The 21663-nt window shown below is 47.5% G+C and overlaps 1 protein-coding gene across 2 annotated transcripts in view; it reads left to right on the forward strand.

Annotated features, from left to right (window-relative positions):
• The window catches only part of RASGRP4 (RAS guanyl releasing protein 4), a 52031-nt gene that overhangs the window by 11756 nt on the left and 18612 nt on the right, over positions 1–21663 (forward strand). For both annotated transcript variants that reach the window (XM_081868908.1, XM_081868909.1), the window contains exons 2-8: positions 5664–5866; positions 8349–8453; positions 11545–11608; positions 11717–11848; positions 13351–13504; positions 20472–20645; positions 21344–21460. In XM_081868908.1, coding sequence (XP_081725034.1) covers positions 5664–5866; positions 8349–8453; positions 11545–11608; positions 11717–11848; positions 13351–13504; positions 20472–20645; positions 21344–21460 — 949 coding nt within the window. The remainder of the gene's footprint in view (positions 1–5663; positions 5867–8348; positions 8454–11544; positions 11609–11716; positions 11849–13350; positions 13505–20471; positions 20646–21343; positions 21461–21663) is intronic.

Raw genomic sequence — 21663 nt, forward strand, 5'->3', positions numbered from 1 at the left:
TCCTCTCCTTCTCTGAAGGGGAAGCAATCCTAGGAGGGGACCTCAATCTAAATATGAAAGGTTTATCCCTGAAAGATATCCACCCCACAACCCCATGGGCAACCTTCCTCCGAAGGAAACCCCCAACAACTAGGAACTCTTACAAGTTACTAAAAATGCTAAAAAACAGGGGTCTCTACGACATTTGGGGTGAGCAAAACCCGGGAGACATCAGCCATACATTCCAATCAGGACGCCATGATACAGTGTCCAGACTGGACAGCATTTTACTCACACAGGGTCTGATCCCCTCAGTGGAATCAACAAACATAGGTAACATTAAAATCACAGATCACGCCCCAGTAGAAGTCATCGTTAAAATAGGAGAAGGAACACAAACCACCCCATCATGGTCCTTCAGTCCCATCCTAACTACAAACAAACAAATTAGAGAGAGTCTCACAAAAACCCTCCAAAACTACTTCAAGGAAAACGATGTAGACAATATAACAACCCCCCTCCTATGGGACGCAATGAAAGCGGTCACCAGAGGAGCTTGCATAAAAGAGAAAACATTCCTTAAAAAACAAACCTCCTCAAAAATTAGCAAAATAGAACAAGACATCACAGCCCTCTCATCACGCTACAAACAAACAGGATCTAAAAAACTCCTCAAACTTATAGAACAAAAAAGGAGAGAACTAGACTCCCTAGAAATTAACAAAACAATGATCAACATTCTATACTCTAAACAACGTTTCTACGAATATGGAGGGAAAAACTCCAGATTACTAGCAAATAGATGTAGGAAAAAAGCACTCAAAACAAGAATACACTGCATCACCAAAAAAGACGGCAACATAACATTCTCCCCCGAAGAAATAACCTCAGAATTTGCAGAATTCTACGCCAACCTATACACCTCCCATAACCCACCAGAGAAGGAAATCAGAACATTTCTAGCAGGACTGACCATGCCTACCCTAACTGATGAGGAACAGGAATTCATGGACAGCCCTATCACCCCAGAGGAAATAGATGCGGTCCTCAAAAACCTGAAACCACACAAAGCCCCAGGCCCAGATGGCTTCACAGCAGAATTCTATAGGAAATTCAAAGAACCCTTGATGCCCTACATGACCCGCCTATTCAACGACATCATAAAAGGGGCCCCCATCCCCAAAACCTGGACCCACTCCAAAATAGTCTCCATCCCAAAACCACTAAAAGACAGCCTCAAAGTAGAATCATACCGCCCAATCTCATTAATAAACCAAGACTACAAGATATTCACATCAATCTTGGCCAACCGCCTAAAAATCTTCCTACACAAGTTAATAGCCCCAGACCAGACTGGCTTTGTCCCTGGCCGCAATATAACAGACCCCATCAGGAAACTACTGAACCTGATCGAACACAGCAAGGCAACGAAACTCCCATTGACAATCATGTCCCTAGACATCCTCAAAGCCTTTGATTGCTTGGAGTGGAAATACATATTAGCAGTACTAACTAACATGAAATTTGGCCCCAACTTCCTACAAATCCTCAAACAAATATACTCCCAAGCCTCAGCAAAATGCAGAACTAACAATATGGATTCTAATACTATAGCTATCCAAAGAGGCACAAAACAAGGATGCCCACTGTCTCCCTTCTTATTTATCCTGGCTCTGGAACCCTTAGCAATCCGCATCCGAGCAGCCACAGACATCAAGGGAGTGGAAATAAAAGGCAGAACCTATAAATTAGGGCTCTTTGCAGATGACCTAATGGTCACAACACCAGACCCCATAAGCACAGCAACCTCCCTAATCAGAGAACTCAACACATTTGCAATGGTGTCGGGCCTACAGGTAAATTTTACAAAGTCAGAAGCTATGTGCTTCAACACCCCTCCTCACACACAAAAAGAACTCACGAAGGTCACCAAAATAAAACTTTGCCACACCAAGTTCAGATACCTAGGGGTACAAATAACCAGAAACCTCAATAAACTGTACCTCCACAACTACAAGCCCCTGTGGCGACAAATTAACAAAGACCTAAAGAGATGGAATAACACGAATTTCACTCTCTCAGACAAAATAGCCATGATCAAAATGATCACACTCCCAAAACTAACTTACCTATTCCAAACCCTCCCAATCTGGATCCCCTCAACACAACTTCGCAGTTGGCAGAGAAAACTACACTCCTTCATCTTCTCACATAAAAAACCAAGAATAAGCCCCAAATACCTGCACCTCCCCACCTCAGAAGGAGGATGGGGAATCCCCAACATAGAAGCATATTACAATGCCAACCAAATACGCCATATAATCCCATATATACTAGAAGATGAGACAAAACAATGGGTACACCTAGAGAGGGACACAATTGAAAACACCTGCACCACAACATACCCACTCCTCCCAAACAAACTAAAGAAAATTCCCACAACACTTAACAGGTACACACAGACCATGCTCAAAGCATGGAAAACACAAATAGGCAAACTCTCCCCAACCCCATCCCCACTAATCCCCCTGGCGTACCACCCATTATTCCACCATGCAGCACAAAACCTCCAGATAAAAACCTGGCGAACCAAAGGCTTATATCGCCTAATAGACTTTTATAAAAATAACAAACCCTTGTCAACACAAGAAATACAAGACAAACTAGAAGACACCCAAATGACCTGGTTAACACAACACCAACTACATGCCTTCTTAAACAACCCAACAGTAAAATCAGCAGCAACTAGGCCCCTGACAGCCTTCGAAAACCTCCTCCTAACAACAAAGGGAAACGGTAAAGGGACGGTATCCGCAATATACAAAATACTACTCCAAAATCCCGCAAATCCCCTAGACACAATCAAAAAACAATGGGAGAATGACATAGGCTATGAGATTAACCCCACTCAATGGACCAGAATGTGGTCTAAACCCCCCTTTAAATCCATATCAACAAAAAGAAAAGAACTCACACTGAAACTCACCTACAGGTGGTACCTAACACCAAGGAAACTAGCGCTAATACACCCAGGAACCTCACCAAAATGCTGGAGAGGGTGCACCTCCTCAGGCACATACCTCCACATGTGGTGGGAGTGTCCCAAAATTCAACTATTCTGGACAACAGCCATACGAGAAATATGTAAAATAACTAAGCAAGTAATAGACATCACCCCAGAATTGGCCCTACTAAACATCTTCCAAGACAACAATGCCCATTTACACCACAAAGAACTCATAACCCACCTGCTCTCAGCAGCCAGAAGCATCATAACCAGACACTGGAGAGACCTGTCAGGAGTAAGCATGGACCAATGGTACCAAATAGTATGGGAAACAGCCCTACTAGAAAAATTAACTAATAAACTGAAACTGACACGGGGACAAACAGAAGAAGACGCCTTCACCCCGGTATGGCTCCCCTTTATCACATACACAGCCCAACAGGACAATGACAATAATCCACCAACAGCATACAAATCAATATGGCTAACCTGATCCAAAACACCCACCCACCTCACTCACACACGAAAACAAAGATCACCACAGCCAATCACAAGCAAACAATCACACCCTAAGCCAACCCCAACCTCTCTCACCACCAAAGGAACACAAGTGAACAACACAAGCAACGCTGACACCAAACTCTACATACATTAAACATAATAGAAACACCGCCACCCGACCCCACCCCCATCCATCCCCCCCTCTCCCCACCCCCCTTTCTTTTTTATTTCTGTTTTCTTCTCCCCCTAATGCCTCAACAAATGAAACGGATTTGTAAAAACGTTACATGGAAGAAGAAGAAGGAAAAAAAAAATACGAGGCACTACCCTTCTGTAAAACAAGAAAATCCTTAATAAATAAATAAATAGAAAAAAAAAAAACTAGAGCCAGGGCTTTTTCGGCTGTGGCCCCGATCTGGTGGAACGCTCTGTCCCAAGAGACTAGGGCCCTGCGGGACTTGACATCTTTCCGCAGGGCCTGCAAGACGGAGCTGTTCTGCCAGGCCTTTGGTCAAGGCAGTGGCGTAGCGTGGGGGGTGCAGGGGGGGCCGGCCGCACCGGCCGCAACATCTGGGGGGCGCGCTCGCCGCCTCCAGAGTCGCCGAAGAGCCTCGGGCGCAGGCTGCAGCAGAGCCCATGTCTCGCAGAACCGACGAGCTGTGCGCGCGTCCGGGCTGAAGGCGTCCGGCAGGCAGCGGCTCTCAGCGCTCGCCGCGGTCCCCGCACGTCAGGACCACGGAGGGCGCGCCAGGCAGCCCCTCCTCACAGCCCCGCCACCGCCGCTGCTGCTGCAGCTGCTGGGTCATGTTGCATTTTCCTCGCCTCTCTGCCCTCCTCCTCCTCCGGGCAAGCGGCGTCGTTTGGGCGGCAGCGCCAGCGGCAACTCGCCTCAGATCACCTGACACGGACCCCCCGCCGCCACCGCCGTGGCTACCTTACCGTAAATACCCCAGCCCAGGCAGCAGCAAGAAGAAGCTGGCAGCAGCGGCAGGTTAGGGGTTAGGGGCACTAATTACTTGCCTTGCCCCGGGTGCTGACAACCCACGCTAGGCCACTGGGTCAAGGTTCAGTCTGACTGCCTCTCCCCTTTCAGAAGAACTTGCATGAAAGTGGCCTCCCAATTTTTCCTCACAGGCCCATATAAGTTCAGCACAAACAGTTGGGCCTGGTGAGCATTGGAGGTCCCCAACCCTAATCTGCGGGTTGCCATCCGATTGGATTTTATTCTGATCCTGATCTGATTTAAGGATGTATTTTAATTGATTGTCTGATTTTATGTTAATGTATTATAGATTTGATGTTAGCCGCTCTGAGCCCGGCTTTGGCTGGGGAGGGCGGGATATAAATAAAAATTTATTATTATTATTATTATTATTATTATTATTATTATTATTATTATTATTATTACAGAGAGGCTCCTTTGAGAGTGGGGTAGTAGGTAGCTTGTCCGTTTTACCAGCTGCGGTGGACCTCAGACGTGTGAGTCCTCTTACACCGCAAAGCACCTGCTGTTGTCTGTCTTGGAAGCGAAAAACAACTGCCGTTGATGTCCCCAAAGCTCGTGCCTTTGGTCAGTTTGGGAATTGTATTTGTTATGTACAGTGGTGCCCCGCAAGACGAATGCCTCGCAAGACGAAAAACTCGCTAGACAAAAGAGTTTTCCATCTTTTGAGGTGCTTCGCAAGACGAATTTCCCTATGGGCTTGCTTTGCAAGACGAAACATCTTGCAAGTTCCTGCGAGTTTTTTCCCCTTTCCCCCCCTTTTTCTAAGCCGCTAATAGCCACTAAGCCGCTAATAGCACTAATCCACTAAGTCGCTAATAGCTGTGCTTCGCAAGACGAAGAAACCGCAAGACGAAGAGACTCGCGGAACGGATTAATTTCGTCTTGCGAGGCACCACTGTACTGAAGTTCTCACCCTGGGCCAGCAGGGGGATACTGTAGATAGTTTTCACTCAGGTCCACATATGCAAATAAGGGATCGAAAGTGACGTTCAGTGATTGGATAGTTACAGAAAATGGTTACTGTTGCGTTCTAGTGAAGCTCTATATAAGCAGGCTGGCTGAACCCTTCAGTTCAGTTCTGTTTTGGGCCTGTGAATAAACAAGAGCTGTTTGAAGAATCGCTGTGTCGTCTGATATGTTCACCCACAACTTAACAGTATTCTTTTGCAGGAAATCCCGAGCCGAAGCCCCCAGCATCACAGAAGGCGGCAGCCTCCCAGGTGCCGGCAGGATTTCCCGACGGAAGAGTCGGCGGCGGATGACCTGTCCGAACCCTCGGGAGATCAACCAGGCCTTGGCCTCCATCACCTTGGGGGATCTGAACCGATCCTGCACCCTGGATGAGCTGATCGAAAAATGCCTTCGCTCCTTTGGTAAACCGGAGAGAGGCAAAGGCAGGGGCGGTTGAGGAATTGGGGCCTTTCCCCCGGACCAGGCGTTTGGTGGGCCTGCTGTGGCTTTTTCTGGAGTCTCCTGATGCGAAGGAACCTGGTAGTGTTCCAGCCACCAAGAGGGAAAAGGCTTTGGGCTTAATTCCCAGTCTGACCACCAAAAGAATATCTGGGCAACCTCTCTCTCCCTCCCCCCCCCCCCGCCTCTAAGCCAGTTTCCTTGGTTCCATTAACCAGAATATTCCCTCTGTCAGAGTCGAGTAAATTTCAAAAATGTTGCTTTTAAGCAAGCAAGCAAACAAGAGGGTACCGGTACTTTAATGTTGTTTAATTGACTGTACTGCACTTTCAGTAACAACCTAACGCACAACACATTTGTGATAGTTTTGCATGAACCCCAACAGCCAAAGACTCCAGGGTGCCAGTGTTTACCCAGGGTTTGGTTTCCTTGCAAATATACTGTGATATTTGTAGCATACATGATTTTATTTACACACACACACACACACACACACACACACATATATGCAACCTGATCATAGGATGGAGGGCCTCGCGGCATTAACACTCCAACAGGACTTGCCTCCCCATCAAAAGTTTTGGGTCAAGACTGTTAGCGGAGAAATCTGAGGGCTCCCTTGGACAAAAAACAAGGACACCAGCCAGGAATACCAGAGCAAAACAGCAGCCAGTAGGCTTGGACTTGATTGAAGACTGTCATGACAGGACTCCCACCTGCCACCAGGTGGAACAAGATGGAAGCCCAGAACAAAAGAGAACCCAATTTTTTATTAGCTGCTAATCCCCATGTTACACCCAACTACATCACTGTTACATCATGAAAGGGGAGGTCTGGTGGCAGTAATCTGAGCATCCTGGACCCTGCCCCATGGTTCTCCTTGCCCTCCACCAAACACCCATCAAGTGAAGCAAAAGAGATATTTACATTTCCCTGTTTCCCAGCCATGTTAATCACACCCTTTTGTCTTCATCTGAGTTTGTTATTTCTGGAATGGCTACCTGTCTGGCACTCAGGTATCCAGATGCCAGGGATTATCACTCAGGCAGAGGGGCTGCTGAGCAGCTGAGCTCACATGTCTATATGAATTTCTGAAGTTTTCCCAGTGAGCCAGTACACAGAGACATTGATCAGTGAATTCTTACATTTGGTATCGTGCAGCAAAGGCCCTTTGAATAGGCAGGAAGAAACTGTGATGAAGTGTTTTGTGGGGACAAAAGTCACAAAAGTGATTGTGCTGATTTTTGGTAGTGGGCTGCATGTGCATGATATCTGCTGGAGGGGCAGCCCCCCCCCCAACCTATACATAAATTCCTGCAACAAGACATGCTTCTGTTTCTCCAGCACCAGCCAAAACTCACTTTCACACAGCTCCCCCTCCCCTCCCACCTGTTTGGCCTTCCTCTAGAGTCTAGGATGGTGTGGCATCTAGCCAGTTGAGGTGGGGAAAAGCCTACTCACCTGTCTCTACGGCAACAGGCCAGCCTCTTTGGACATGTAAATGGCAGTACTTAGCTGGCCAGCAAAGGCCATTATCTTGCAAAGGAACTAATAGGACTGGTTGAGTGGGTTTCTTGTTATAGATGCTAGCCTTGTAGTCATAGGGTCACAGGTTTGGATAATACCCACAGGTGAATGAATGAATTTTATTATTACAGTCACAGACCAGTTCTGGCTCACTTACAATATCAGGAAAACCATAAAACACAACGGGAATACATGGAATTGCAATTGGGTATAACACGAGACAATTCAGATATAGCGGCCGTTAAAAATATAGATTAAATCTTGATTACTAAAATATAACCTAAAACCTTAATCATTTTGGTAGTATAGCTTGTTTCCTAAGTTTTATGGCAGACGCACAGAATTTGGCCACCCTTAGCGTGATCTCTAGATCCTTTTCCAGGAGTTTTAGACGTTGAAGTTCGGACCCATTCGGAGATTTTTGTATAACAGGAGTACAGTGGTGCCCCGCAAGACGAATGCCTCGCAAGACGAAAAGCTCACTAGACGAAAGAGTTTTCCGGTTTTTGAGTCGTTCCGCAAGACGAATTTCCCTATGGGCTTGCTTTGCAAGACGAAACGTCTTGCGAGTTCTTGCGAGTTTTTTCCCTTTTTCTTACAGCCGCTAAGCCGTTAATAGCCGCTAAGCCGCTAAGCCGTTAATAGCCGCTAAGCCGCTAATAGCCGCTAAGCCGCTAATAGCTGTGCTTCGCAAGACAAAAAAACCCGCTAGACGAAGAGACTCGTGGAACGGATTAATTTTGTCTTGCGAGGCACCACTGTATTATCCAGGCAGACCACTCAGTGGGGTGAGGTCACTGTATTTTGGGGCGATATCAACCATCCTCCAGATTGACAAACCCCCTTCAATTCCAGTCCTTTTCTTCTCCCCTCCTGCCCTCAAACACGTCAGCCTCACCCTTTTCTCTCCCCTTCTAGATTTGGATGGAAACCTCTGCACCAGCGACTTCATGGTGAACATGACACTGACGGCTCACAGCTGGGTGGTATCGTCTGGAGAGTTGGCCCGCCTCCTCCTCGCTTCATATCCTTTCGGAGGTAGCGCTGAGCTGCTTCGGCCGCAACGCAGAAAATGTGCCCTTGTCTGTGCTTCCAGGTCCTCCTCATGCTCAAAGGAACGGGAGCATCTCTTGCAATGAGGGAGAAGGTTTCAGGAGTGGGACACTCTAGACTGCTCTATGTATCCCCCTGCTTCCTGCTAGCCTCTGCCAGAGTCAACAACCTCTGGCAAGAACAAAGGCAGTGCATTTACTTCTTAACCCATGATAGTTCCCTACAAAACCCTCTGATTTACATTGAAGAGATAGCCAATAATAATAATAATAATAATAATAATAATAATAATAATAATAATAATAATTTATTTATACCCCATCCATCTAGCTGGGTTTCCCCAGCCACTCTGGGCGGCTCCCAACAAAATATTAATATTACTGCTACTACTGCTACTACTACTACTGTGGGGTAAACCACAGAGCCTAGGGCTTGCCGATCAGAAGGTCAGTGATTCGAATCCCTGCGACGGGGTGAGCTCCCGTTGCTCGGTCCCTGCTCCTGCCAACCTAGCAGTTTGAAAGCACACCAGTGCAAGTAGATCAATAGGTACCGCTCCGGCGGGAAGGTAAACAGTATTTCCGTGCGCTGCTCTGATTCGCCAGAAGCGGCTTAGTCATGCTGGCCACATGACCCGGAAGCTGTACGCCGGCTACCACCACCACCACCACTACTACTACTAATAATAATAATAAAAATAAAGGGCTGCCTTCAGATGTCTTCTAAAAGTCAGATAGTTGTTTATTTCTTTGACGTCTGACAGGAGGGCGTTCAACAGGACGGGCGCCACCACCAAGAAGGCTCTCTGCCTGGTTCCCTGTAACCTCATTTATCGCAGGGAGGGAAACGCCAGAAGGCCCTCGGAGCTGGACCTCTGTGTCCGGGCAGAAGGATGGGGGTAGAGACGCTCCTTCAGGTATACTGGGCCTTTGAGGCCGTTTAGGGCTTTCAAGGTCAGCACCAACACTTTGAATTGTGCTTGGAAACGTGCTGGGAGCCAAGGTAGGTCTTTCAGGACTGGTGTTGTATGGTCTCGGCGGCCGCTCCCAGTCACCAGTCTAGCTGCCGCATTCTGGATTAGTTTACTAGTCCAACTGTGCTGCAATCCAGAACTGGGGTTTAATGCTGTTCTAAGAAGCCTGGCTTCCCCCTCCCCCCCGTTTTTATTTCCATTCAGACGGTGAATGTTAAGAGTTCCTTAGGCTGCATGCACATTAAAACAAATTTGAAGCACACCCCCAGCAGAATCATGGGAACTGTCCTTTGTTAAAGGGTGCTGGGAAGTATAGCTCTGTGAGGGGCAAACTATAATTCCCAGGATTCTTGAGGAAGAGGGAAACAATAAAATAATCATAAAATTTTATTTATATCCTGCCCTCCCCAGCTGAAGCCGGGCTCAGAGCGGCTAACGACAGTAAAATAATACAACATTCTAAAATCATTTCATTATAAAATTAATTCAAATCAGATTAATGGCAACCTTTGGGCTAGAGTGCTATGAGGATTACAGAAGGAGAGAGGGGGTCAGACTACGCCTTGGCCAAAGGCCTGGTGGAACAGCTCTGTCTTGCAGTCCCTGTGGAAAGATGTCAAGTCCCGCAGGGCCCTAGTCTCTTGCGACAGAGTGTTCCACCAGATCGGGGCCACAGCCGAAAAAGCCCTGGCTCTGGTTGAGGCCAGCCTAAACTCTCTGTGGCCTGGGACCTCCAAGATGTTTTTGTTTGAAGACCGTAAGGTCCTCCTTGGGACATACCAGGAGAGGTGGTCCCGTAGGTACGAGGGTCCTAGGCCGTATATTTAAATGTGCTTTAAATGTACGGTGCGTGCACTTCATAAATCTAGGCACCCATTAATGGCTCAAAACACGGTGGAGTCTTTGCCCCTGTTGAATTTCAAGTCACTTTTTAATGTTGCTGTTCACACCAGAGAGGGGTTTGGGGACTCTTCAATAGCTCATCATTCCAACATCTGGGCATGTGCCATGGCTGCCCGACATGTACACACCTCAGTTTAACTACAGCTTCTGTTTTCTAATCAGATGGAAGCTGATGTAAGGGGAAATAACCCAAACAGGAGTATTTCTCCAGAAGCTAAAGGATATACATATAGCTTGGTATGAATTATGTCATGTGTACATTGCTTCATGCATCAGCGGTGGGAACACACAGGAGCCAGAGTAATTTATCCATAGCCTTCGTCCAGGCATGGTCAAACTTTGCCCTCCAGATGTTTTGGGACTACAACTCCCATCATCCCTAGCTAACAGGACCAGTGGTCAGGGATGATGGGAATTGTAGTCCCAAAACATCTGGAGGGCCAAATTTGGCCATGCCTGCCTTAACCTCTTGCAGAACCCCCAAGAGGTTCTGGGACTGCAGGAGAGAATTCTTACTCTCTGCTCTCCACCTCTGCCAGCTTAAGTGGTTCGTCCCTTGAGGGTCGCCCAAAACTGGACTGGCTTTGGTTAGCAACTCTGGAAGAAGGTAGTAGATTCTATCTCAGGCTAGAGCAGGGTTTCTCAAACTTTCTGTCTCCAGCTTCTGTTGGACTACAACTCCCATCATCCCTAGCTAGCAGGACTAATGGTCAGGGATGAAGGAAACTGTCGTCCCAAAACAGCTGGAAATCCTGGGCTTAGAGGCAGGAAATAATAATAATAATAATAATAATAATAATAATAATAATAATAATAAATTATGTACTCCGCCCATCTTGCTGGGTTTCCCCTGAACAGGGCTGCCTTCAGATGTCTTCTGAATGTCAGGTAGTTGTTTATCTCTTTGACATCTGGTGGGAGGGCGTTCCACAGGGCGGGCACCACCACCGAGAAGGCCCTCTGCCTGGTTCTCTGTAGCTTTGCTTCTCGCAATGAGGGAACCGCCAGAAGGCCCTCGGTGCTGGACCTCAGCGTCCGGGCAGAACGATGGGGATGGAGACGCTCCTTCAGGTATACAGGTCCGAGGCCGTTTAGGGCTTTAAAAGTCAACACCAACACTTTGAATTGTGCTCGGCGCCACTGCCCACCAATCTGAGAGGGGTGAAACCTTAACTCAGTTTGCCACCTACCAAGAAGCATCTCAGAAGAAACAGCCAGAGCGCCAGCTGAGGATCTGCCACTTCATCCGGTATAAATTCCCACCCAGTTCCTCCCCTTCGCCCCCAGATCCTGCCTGGGTACCCGTCTCCCTGAGTCTCTTGTAGCTCCAGACTGAACCTCTCCCCTCTGGCTTCAGGTACTGGCTCCTCAACTACCCCGAGGCCTTTCACCTGGACCCACACCTGGAGGAGGCTATCGCGGAGATCTTGGAGGTGGTGAGGAAAGAGGGCCAGGGGGAACACAGTGACCTGCTGAACACCTCTGGCACGTGAGTTCGAGAGATTCTCAAAGCCATGAAAGTGCCTCTCCCTATATTCCCCTATGGACGCAGGTGGCGCTGTGGGCTAAACCACCGAGCCCAGGACATGCCAATCAGAAGGTCGGTGGTTCGAATCCCCGCGACAGGGTGAGCTCCCGTTGCTCGGTCCCTGCTCCTGCCCACTTAGCAGTTCGAAAGCACGTCAAAGTGCAAGTAGATAAATAGGTACCACTCCGACGGGAAGGTAAACGGCGTTTCCGTGCGCTGCTCTGGTTTGCCAGAAGCGGCTTAGTCATGCTGACCACATGACCTGGAAGCTGTACGCCGGCTCCCTCGGCCAAAAAAGCGAAATGAGCGCCACAACCCCAGAGTCGTCCGCGACTGGACCTAATGGTCAGGGGTCCCTTTACCCTTTACATTTATATTCCCCTATGCATTCCCATTCTGTATAGAATTTTTGATTAGAGCAGCCCCTGTTTGATGCAGGAATACATAAAATATGGTGTTAAAGCAGTTAACAATTGTTAAGCGTGTAAGGACAAAATAAGTAATTATAATTTAACAGTTTTATTTTGTTAAAGCAACTAGAAAAAAATATTGTAATGGGAAGATCTCACACAGGTGAAGAGGAGCAGTGGGGAGGAGGGGAGGGTTAGGTTGAATTTGGGAAATAAAATAATATATGGGACAGCAAAAGATATAATAGATTCTTATAGAATAGTAATATATTGTAACCAGAATAGAAGTTCAAAAGGGGAAGTAAATGTATTTTTAGTATTTTCATTATTGTAATAGTTATTATTATTTCTTATCGGTAGAAGGCAGTTAATTTAGGCTTCTTCATTTTGCTGTCTGTATAATTTTCTTAAGTCAATAATAAAAGACAGAAAGTGCATCTCCCATCCCGCCCGCCCGACCCCCATTTTTAAATTCCCAGAACAGCAAATGGACTCCAAATGGAGTCTATTTTCCCAGTCTCCCGCTCTCTCCTGTCTTCCACATCTCCACTGTGGGTAATTTACCATGCTCCTCAGACCAACCTGCGTTTCCAGTCAAGGGTTCCGCTAAGCATGGAAGCGGGTGGCGCTGTGGTCCAAACCACCGAGCCTCTTGGGCTTGCCAGTTGCAAGGTTGGCGGTTCGAATCCGTGTGACAGGATGAGCTCCCGTCATTCTGTCCCAGCTCCTGCAAACCTGGCGGTTCGAAAGCACACCAGGGCAAGTAGATGAATAGGTACCACTGCAGCGGGAAGGTAAACGGCGTTTCCGTGAGCTCTGGTTTCCGTCACGGTGTTCCATTGTGCCAGAAATGGTTTAGTCATGACCCGGAAAAGCTACCTGTGGACAAACGCCGGCTCCTTCAGCCTGAAAGTGGAGATGAGTTCTGCACCCCGTAATCAAATTCGACTAGATTTAACTGTCCAGGGGTCCTTTACTTTTACCTTTACTGCCTCTAAGCATGCGAAGTATTCAGCATCTAACTTGGCGTTCTGGCCTTGCTTCCTTCTCCAGGATGACCCGGACGTGGACCCGATCCCTCAGCTGCCAAAGCAGCCCCGGCTGCGGCAAGAAGAGGAAAGTGTCCCTGCTGTTTGATCACCTCGACGCAGGAGAGTTGGCCAACCACCTCAGTTACCTGGAGTTCAAGGCATTCTGCCGTCTCTCGGTAGGGATCAGCTGACACTCAGGTTCTGCAATAGTGGAAGATTAGAAATTCAGTCAGTTTTACTGCATATAGCCAAAGGCTGCCGCAAAGTACACAGAATCATTCAACAATTAAAAGAAAGTATACTGGATTAATAGGGATGCGGGTGGCGCTGTGGGTTAAACCACAGAGCCTAGGACTTGCTGATCAGAAGTTTGGCGGTTCGAATCCCTGCAACGGGGTGAGCTCCCGTTGCTCGGTCCCAGCTCCTGCCAACCTAGCAGTTCGAAAGCACGTCAAAGTGCAAGTAGATTAATAGGTACCGCTCTGGCGGGAAGCTAAACAGCGTTTCCGTGTGCTGCTCTGGTTTGCCAGAAGCGGCTTAGTCATGCTGGTCACATGACTCGGAAGCTATACGCCAGCTCCCTCGGCCAATAAAGCGAGATGAGCGCCGCAACCCCAGAGTCGGTCACGACTGGACCTAGTGGCCAGGGGTCCCTTTAACTTTACCTTATACTGGATTAATACAAAAAACTTTTATATTTATATAAAACATTTATATTATCAAGACATTACCTTCTCTAAACAGAGCCATAAAAGTACCTTAATATACAAGTTAAGACATGAAACAATAAAATTTATAAGCTAAAATTATCACATGACCACTGATATATTAAAAAATGTTAATTAATACAGTGTGCAATTATATTCAGAGTTTGATGATAAAGATAGAATATAGCTTGATGTAGATAGGGTCAAATAAATTCATCTCCACAGTTGGTGGCTACCTTGGCTATATAATTTGCTCTAATGTTCCTAGCAGCAGTTGCAAAGAGTGCTACACGCCAGGTCACATACTTAGCTGTGTCTGCGAGGAGATGTAAAATCATGTCAGAGGGGTTCTGGGCAGGGAACCTTGTCATTATAGGTGCTAAAAATCTGGTTTAGAGTTCAACAGATGGACAACACTAGGCTACCAAAAAAATGCCTGATTGAGCTCTCGAATGGATTACCCCTAAAAAACTGGGTACATCACGCTGCTCAACCGATGGGCAAATATGACCTCTCAGTGACCAAGATCAAAGAACTTCCCTTATATTCCCAGATTAGAAATTGTTGCAGAGATGGGTCGTGTCAGCGGCTGGAGGAGGAATGGTGCCCTCCCCCCTTCTCCTGAACCTTCCTGAGAACAGAAGGGACAGTATAGACTTAGAACAGTGGTTTGCAGAAGGTCATAGTTCAGAGGCTGCAGAGGGGAGAAGCTGGGAAATATTGGGAGACGGAGAAGAAGAAACACCAGGGGAGAGACAGCTGACAGATTCAGTGTCTTTGGAAAGCATTCCTTACCCCCCCTCCCAGGACCAGGTGGGCATTGAGAGTTGTTGTTGTTGTTGTTTAGTCGTTTAGTCGTGTCCGACTCTTCATGACCCCAGGACCAGAGCACGCCAGGCACTTCTGTCTTCCACTGCCTCCCGCAGTTTGGTGAAACTCATGCTGGTAGCTTCGAGAACACTGTCCAACCACCTCCTCCTCTGTCGTCCCCTTCTCCTTGTGCCCTCCATCTTTCCCAACATCAGGGGCTTTTACAGGGAGGCTTCTCTTCTCATGAGGTGGCCAAAGTACTGGAGCCTCAGCTTCAGGATCTGTCCTTCCAGTGAGCACTCAGGGCTGATTTCCTTCAGAATGGAGAGGTTTGATCTTCTTGCAGTCCATGGGACTCTCAAGAGTCTCCTCCAGTACTATAATTCAAAAGCATCCATTCTTCGGCGATCAGCCTTCTTCATGGTCCAGCTCTCACTTCCATACATCACTACTGGGAAAACCAGAGCTTTTACTATGCGGGCCTTTGTTGGCAAGCATTGAGAGTAGGAGAACAGAAGGCTCAGAGGCAGAAAGCTCAGATCAGCCGGTACAACAGGCGAGACGGAGGGGGTTGGACTTTATTCAGAGCGAAAGCCGTTATTTTAGGGAGGCTGCCTTCTTTTGTCTCTCTCTGTGATCTATGGAATAAATTACCTGGTAAGAACTCCTCTTGTTTTTCTGTTTACTGGCTGCCACTGGGGGAGGGATCAGATTCCCTGATGCCTGACAGGCAGCTGCATAGACCTTTAAAAAGAGCCTTCGCCTTCCCCAAGCAGCTGCCCTCCAGATATTGTGGACTCCCGTCGCCCCCAACCCTGGAACCAGTAGGGTAGTAGCAGTTGCAGAAGTGCAGGGTCCCCCTTCAAAATAGTCACACAGCCACACCTCCTCCTAAGATGAAACACTAATTTCACTTCTCGCAGGGAGGGAACCGCCAAAGGCCCTCGGGGCAATTAGGGATGCATTACATCGTTCTACCCGGACACTGAGGTCCAGCTCCGAGGGCCTTCTGGCGGTTCCCTTGCTGCGAGAAGCCAAGTTACAGGGAACCAGGCAGAGGGCCTTCTCGGTGGTGGCGCCCTCCCTGTGGAACGCCCTCCTACCAGATGTCAAAGAGAAAAACAACTACCAAACTTTTAGAAGACATCTGTAGGCAGCCCTGTTTAGGGAAGCTTTTAATGTTTAATAGGTTATTGTATTTTAGTGTTCTGTTGGAAGCTTCCCAGAGTGGCTGGGGAAACCCAGCCAGATGGGAGGGGTATAAATAATAAATTATTATTATTATTATTATTATTATTATTACAATGATCAGTGCAGATCACCATGTGTTAAGTGCCCTTAAGAAACTACAGCTCCCAGAATCCTTTGGCAGCAGCCACGACTCTTTAAAGTGGTATCACAGTGCTTTAAATGCAATGTGTGAATGTGGTTTTACGGCTGTCTTTATACAGTCATACCTCAGGTTACAGACCCTTCAGGTTGTGTTTTTTCGGGTTGTGGGTCCGAAACCCGGAAGTCCCGGAATGGGTTAGTTTCGGCGGTCGCACATGTGCAGAAGCACTGAATTGCAACCTGTGCATGTGCAGACATGGGTTGCGAATGTCGCGACCAGAAAGAAGAGGACTACCAAGAAGACTGGAAGAAATTCAAAGACTATTTGAACAAATATTCTAATATTAAAGATATGTAACCACTTGAAAGAACCAATCAGGCCTAGGATTAAATTAGACTTAAATATATAAATAAGTAAATGTACTATAAGAAAGGTAAAGAAATTGGAACACGACTGTAATATTGTTTTACGAAATAATGATATTGGAAGCTGCTACATTCAAATTAAGAGGAAATTCAGATGGAGGAGATTAGAGGAAGTCAAGCAAAATGTTTACGAAAATGGATTTTAATTAATTAACTGAGTTTCTTTTTTCCTGCTTATGTATTTTAAGTTATCCTTTTTTTCCTTCTTTTTCACCTTTCTATTGTGTTGTCATATTTTTTTCTTTTGTTTTATTATGTCTGTTGATGAAAATTAATAAATATTATTGGCAAAAAAAAGAGACATGGATTGCGAATGTGCATCCTGCACGCAACCCGAGCGTCCACTGTATTGGCAACTGCAGGCAGCCAGGGCTGTTAAAACAGAAATTAAAATGCTATAGTGGGTGTTTCAGTGAAGTTCGCTTCCTCCGCCCACCCCTGTCCATCCTTGCTTGGCCATCTTTCTGTTAGTGGCCTTTTTGGGTTTCTGCAACAGAGATCCCACACCAAATTGCACATCTCCGATTGCAGCGAAGTCAAACCTCGTGAAATGGTCGTCCCTGTCACTCCCCTCTGTCCCAGGCTTGTCTGCAAAGGCATTGAACTCATGATGGGCTCATGCAGACAGACACATAGAGATCTCCAGCAAGAGATTGTGCGAGATTCTCTATCAGACCAGAAGTTGGGCTTGCCTTACTCTAATCTTTCTACCTCTTTGGGTGCTTGGGGTTGAATTCCGCCACTGGTCTGGGGGAAGATAAAATAATGACATTGTCAGGGCTGCCTCTAGGTCCCAGCTCACAGAGGACCAACGCCAGGCTGATATTATGTACAAAAGTCTTTATTGAAGTATAATTTCCATTTTAAAGCCAGAGCGTGCAACCCTACGTCTAGACTCTAGATCGGCGAAGTCCTATCTGAATCACTTCCCCTTCCGCACCAGTTTAAGATCCTAGCCCTGCTCCACCTTTTCCGCTGTTCTCTCCTCCTCTGGGTCCTCCTGCCCGCTGGGGCATTGCCCTTCCTGGACTCTTCCGACGCTGAGTCGCTTAGCTCCTCCCCTTGCCTCCGGCGTGCTTTAGGACCCGGTTCCCAATCCTCACTCTCTGCTGTCCCGCGCTCCTGTACATTTGAACTTGCTTCTCGCGCCAACCCAGTGACCTTTCTCCTAACCGTTACACTGCTTCTATCACTGCTTCCCTCTTCCGTGACACTGGCCGGATCTGACCTCCCCTCCGTTGTACGACTCTCCGAGGAAGGCGTGGTCAGCTCTGCCTCGTCTTCTCTCCCTGGTGGGGGAAGCTGGTCCTGATTTCCAACTACTACTCTGGGAGTCCCTGCTCCCCCCTTGCTCCTGGGGCGTTCCCCTTGGGACCCCCCTACCCCTGGCCACTGGCGCTCCCTTCTGTGAATCTTCCGATTCGCTGGAGAGGCTCATGGAATCCCTCGGACCACTGTCTCCTCCTACACTGCCCTCGTATTCCTCCCCTTCGTTCTCCATCTCCCATCTTCCCTGTGCCTCTGCTCCTGAGCCCCTGACAGACATATTTATTTGTTCCATTTCTGCCCCCCCATCCCTCCTCCCAAATGGAACCCAGGGTGGCAGACGTATCCCTAGCATGAAAAAAACCACCCACATTTTAAAAAGCATTCTAAAACATTTTCTTAAACAGTTATTTTAAGGTTGCAGTTGCAGAACCAGGTGGTCTCCTGGTGCATTTAGAATTTCAGTCCTACCCACAAAGGAGGCAGGGACTTCTTCCATGCCACCAGGTGACTTTCCTTGATGGCTATGCTCAACCTCAACTGTTAAGGCAGCAGGTCTTGCTTGTGTAAAAGATCTACACTGGCTTCCAGCATGTTTCTAGCACAATTTTAAAGTGTTGGTGCTGACCTTTAAAGCCCTAAGCAGCCTCAGCCCAGTATACCTGAAGGAGCGGCTCCACCCCCATCCTTCTGCCCGGACACTGAGGTCCAGCACCGAGGGCCTTCTGGTGGTTCCCTCCCTAAGAGAAGTGAGGTTACAGGGAACCAGGCAGAGGGCCTTCTTGGTGGTGGCGCCCGCCCTGTGGAACACCCTCCCGTCAGATGTCAAGGAAATAAACAACTACAGTGGTACCTGGGGTTACAGATTCTTCAGGTTACAGACTCTGCTAACCCAGAAATAGTACCTCAGGTTAAGAACTTTGCTTCAGGATGAGAACAGAAATCATGCAGCGGCAGTGGGAGGCCCCCTTAGCTAAAGTGGTACCTCAGGTTAAGAACAGTTTCAGGTTAAGTACGGACCTCTGGAACGAATTAAGTTCTTAACCCGAGGCACCACTGTATCTGACTTTTAGAAGGCATAAGAAGGCAGGGAGGTTTTTAATGTTTGATGTTTTCCTGTGGTTTTATAATTTGTTGAAAGCTGCCCAGAGTGGCTGGGGCAATCCAGTCAGATGGGCAGCATAAATAATAATAATAATAATAATAATAATAATAATAATAATACCACATATATAATTTCCCCAGATGATCTCATTGATATCTCTAAGGAGGGGATTGTGGTCTCTACATCTAATCTGTTCCCCGAAGTGGGATTTGAGGGTACAGCTCTCAGGTCCCTGCAGTTAGGAAAGCTGCCTGGTTGAGGGTCTCTTACAGAGCAGCACCAATACAGGTGCGTTAGGAAGAGAAGCTGCAGGAGCTTGTAAGCCCCCCTTGAAACCCCTAAGAGGGTCTGCCCTGTGACAGATCGCTAACAACGTGCTTCTCAGAAGACACCTCTTTCCCCTACTTGATTTCGCTTACCGGGGAAAACCAAAGGAAGTACATCATGTATCAGTAGCTAAGAGAATTCTCTACCCACAAGATGTAGCGATGGCTTCTTAGACAAATTCGCAGAAGCCTCTGAGACGGTCTATCACACAGGGTGCTGTGGGTATCCCCTTTGCACCCCTTTTTGCCTAATTCTCCGATGCGCCACTGATGAAAAGGGATCCCTGCATTTAGATGAGAGATGGGGAGAATTTGCCTGAGTTCTCATTCAAAGGCAAACCAAACATAGGAAGAAATTTCTGGCAGTAAGAGCGGTCTGAAGGTGGACCAGATTCCCTCGGGGGGGGGGGGGTGGACTCTCCTTCCTTGGACACTGGATGGCCACCCTCCATGGATCCTTTGGGGGGAAGATTCCTGCATTGCAAGAGGTTAGACTAGATGACCTTGGGGAGTACCTTCCTTTTGCAATTCACGCTTCTCTGAATTTTCTAGTGCAGTCCTCAGTCAAGTAACGCGTACAGCAATGCATAGACTGCGTTTAGGGTTAAGCGTCCCTAAAAATGCTCTGAAATAATGAATTGTTTTAGGAAAATCACATTGGAAAAATGCACACATTAGGAGCTATTGCATGCAAACATTTGCACATTAGATCTTGACGCTAAAATGCTGGTGAGTTTTCGGCATTTACAGTATTTTTCACTCTATAAGACACACCAGACCACAAGACGCACCTAGTTTTTGGAGGAGGAAAACAAGAAAAAAATATTCTGAATCCTGGAAGCCAGAACAGCAAGAGGGGTCGCTGCACAGCAAAAGCAGCAATCCCTCTTGCTGTTCTGGCTTCTGGGATAGCTGCGCAGCCTGCATTCGCTCCATAAGACGCACACACATTTTCCCTTACTTTTTAGGAGGGAAAAAGTGAGTCTTATAGAGCAAAAAATACGGTAAAAAAAATGTCAAACTGATGTGAAAATGCAGAGAACTGTAGACTGGAAAATCAGGGGACAGAACAGATTTGGCCATTCCTAATTTAGATAGACAATTTTTCTTCTAGTAAGATTTTTTAATTATTATTTTTTTAAAATCTTTCTCCCTGTTATATGTTGGGCAGTACTTGGATTTCCAGAATTACGTGCTGCGGGGGTCAGTGCGGGGCAGTCCAGCCCTGGAGCGGGCCATCGCCTTGTGCAACAGCATCTCCCAGTGGGTGCAGGTGATGGTCCTCAACCGACCCACGCCCCAGCAGAGGGCGGAAGTATTCACCAAATTCATCCGTGTGACTCTGGTAAGCAAGTTCGCTGCCTGCTTTGCTGCAAGAAGGAGGGTGACAGCAGAAAGGGGAACTGAAGGGGTGCAGAGCTCACGTTCCTATCGGAGGAGACCATCCCTACCCATGTACTTGCTGGCTAGAGGAGAGAGTTCCTCTGAGCATGTTCAGAGCACAGCCTCCCTCTGCGATCATCGCACCGAGTGATCCAACGTGACTTAGTGGGAGAGTTTTAAAGGTAAAGGGACACCTGACCATTAGGTCCAGTCGTGACCGACTCTGGGGTTGCGGCGTTCATCTCGCTTTACTGGCCGAGGGAGCCGGCGTACAGCTTCCGGGTCATGTGGCCAGCATGACTAAGCCACTTCTGGCGAACCAGAGCAGCACACGGAAATGCCGTTTACCTTCCCGCCGGAGCGGTACCTATTTATCTACTTTGATGTGCTTTCGAACTGCTAGGTTGGCAGGAGCAGGGACCGAGCAACAGGAGCTCACCCCATTGTGGGGATTCGAACCGCCGACCTTCTGATCGGCAAGTCCTAGGTTCTGTGGTTTAACCCACAGCGCCACCCTGGGAGAGTTTTAAAACCTGACAAATTAAGGTTGGGGGATGAGGAAATGTGCATTTGTATTTTTAAAAGATGGCTCCCATGACATGCTGGTGATTCTTCCTGCCCCTTCTCTCACCCCTCTGTTTTTTCCTCCGCTACTTGCAGAAGTTAAGACAACTGCAGAACTTCAGCACCCTCATGGCCATTGTGGGGGGGCTCTGTCACAGCGCCATTGCCCGCCTCAAGGACACCCACGCGCTTCTGCCTTCTGAGATCACTAAGGTAGGAACTTGGTTGCGGGGGGGGGGGGAGGAAAGAGGGAAAAGTTAATAATAATAATAATAATAATAATAATAATAATAATAATAATAATAATTTATTATTTATAACCCACCCATCTGGCTGGGCTTCCCCAGCCACTCTGGGCGGCTTCCAACAAAATATTAAAATACCGTAATACATCAAACATTAAAAGCTTCCCTAAA

This window comes from Podarcis erhardii (assembly GCF_964252035.2).
Source record: "Podarcis erhardii genome assembly, chromosome: 7".
NCBI lineage: Eukaryota > Metazoa > Chordata > Lepidosauria > Squamata > Lacertidae > Podarcis > Podarcis erhardii.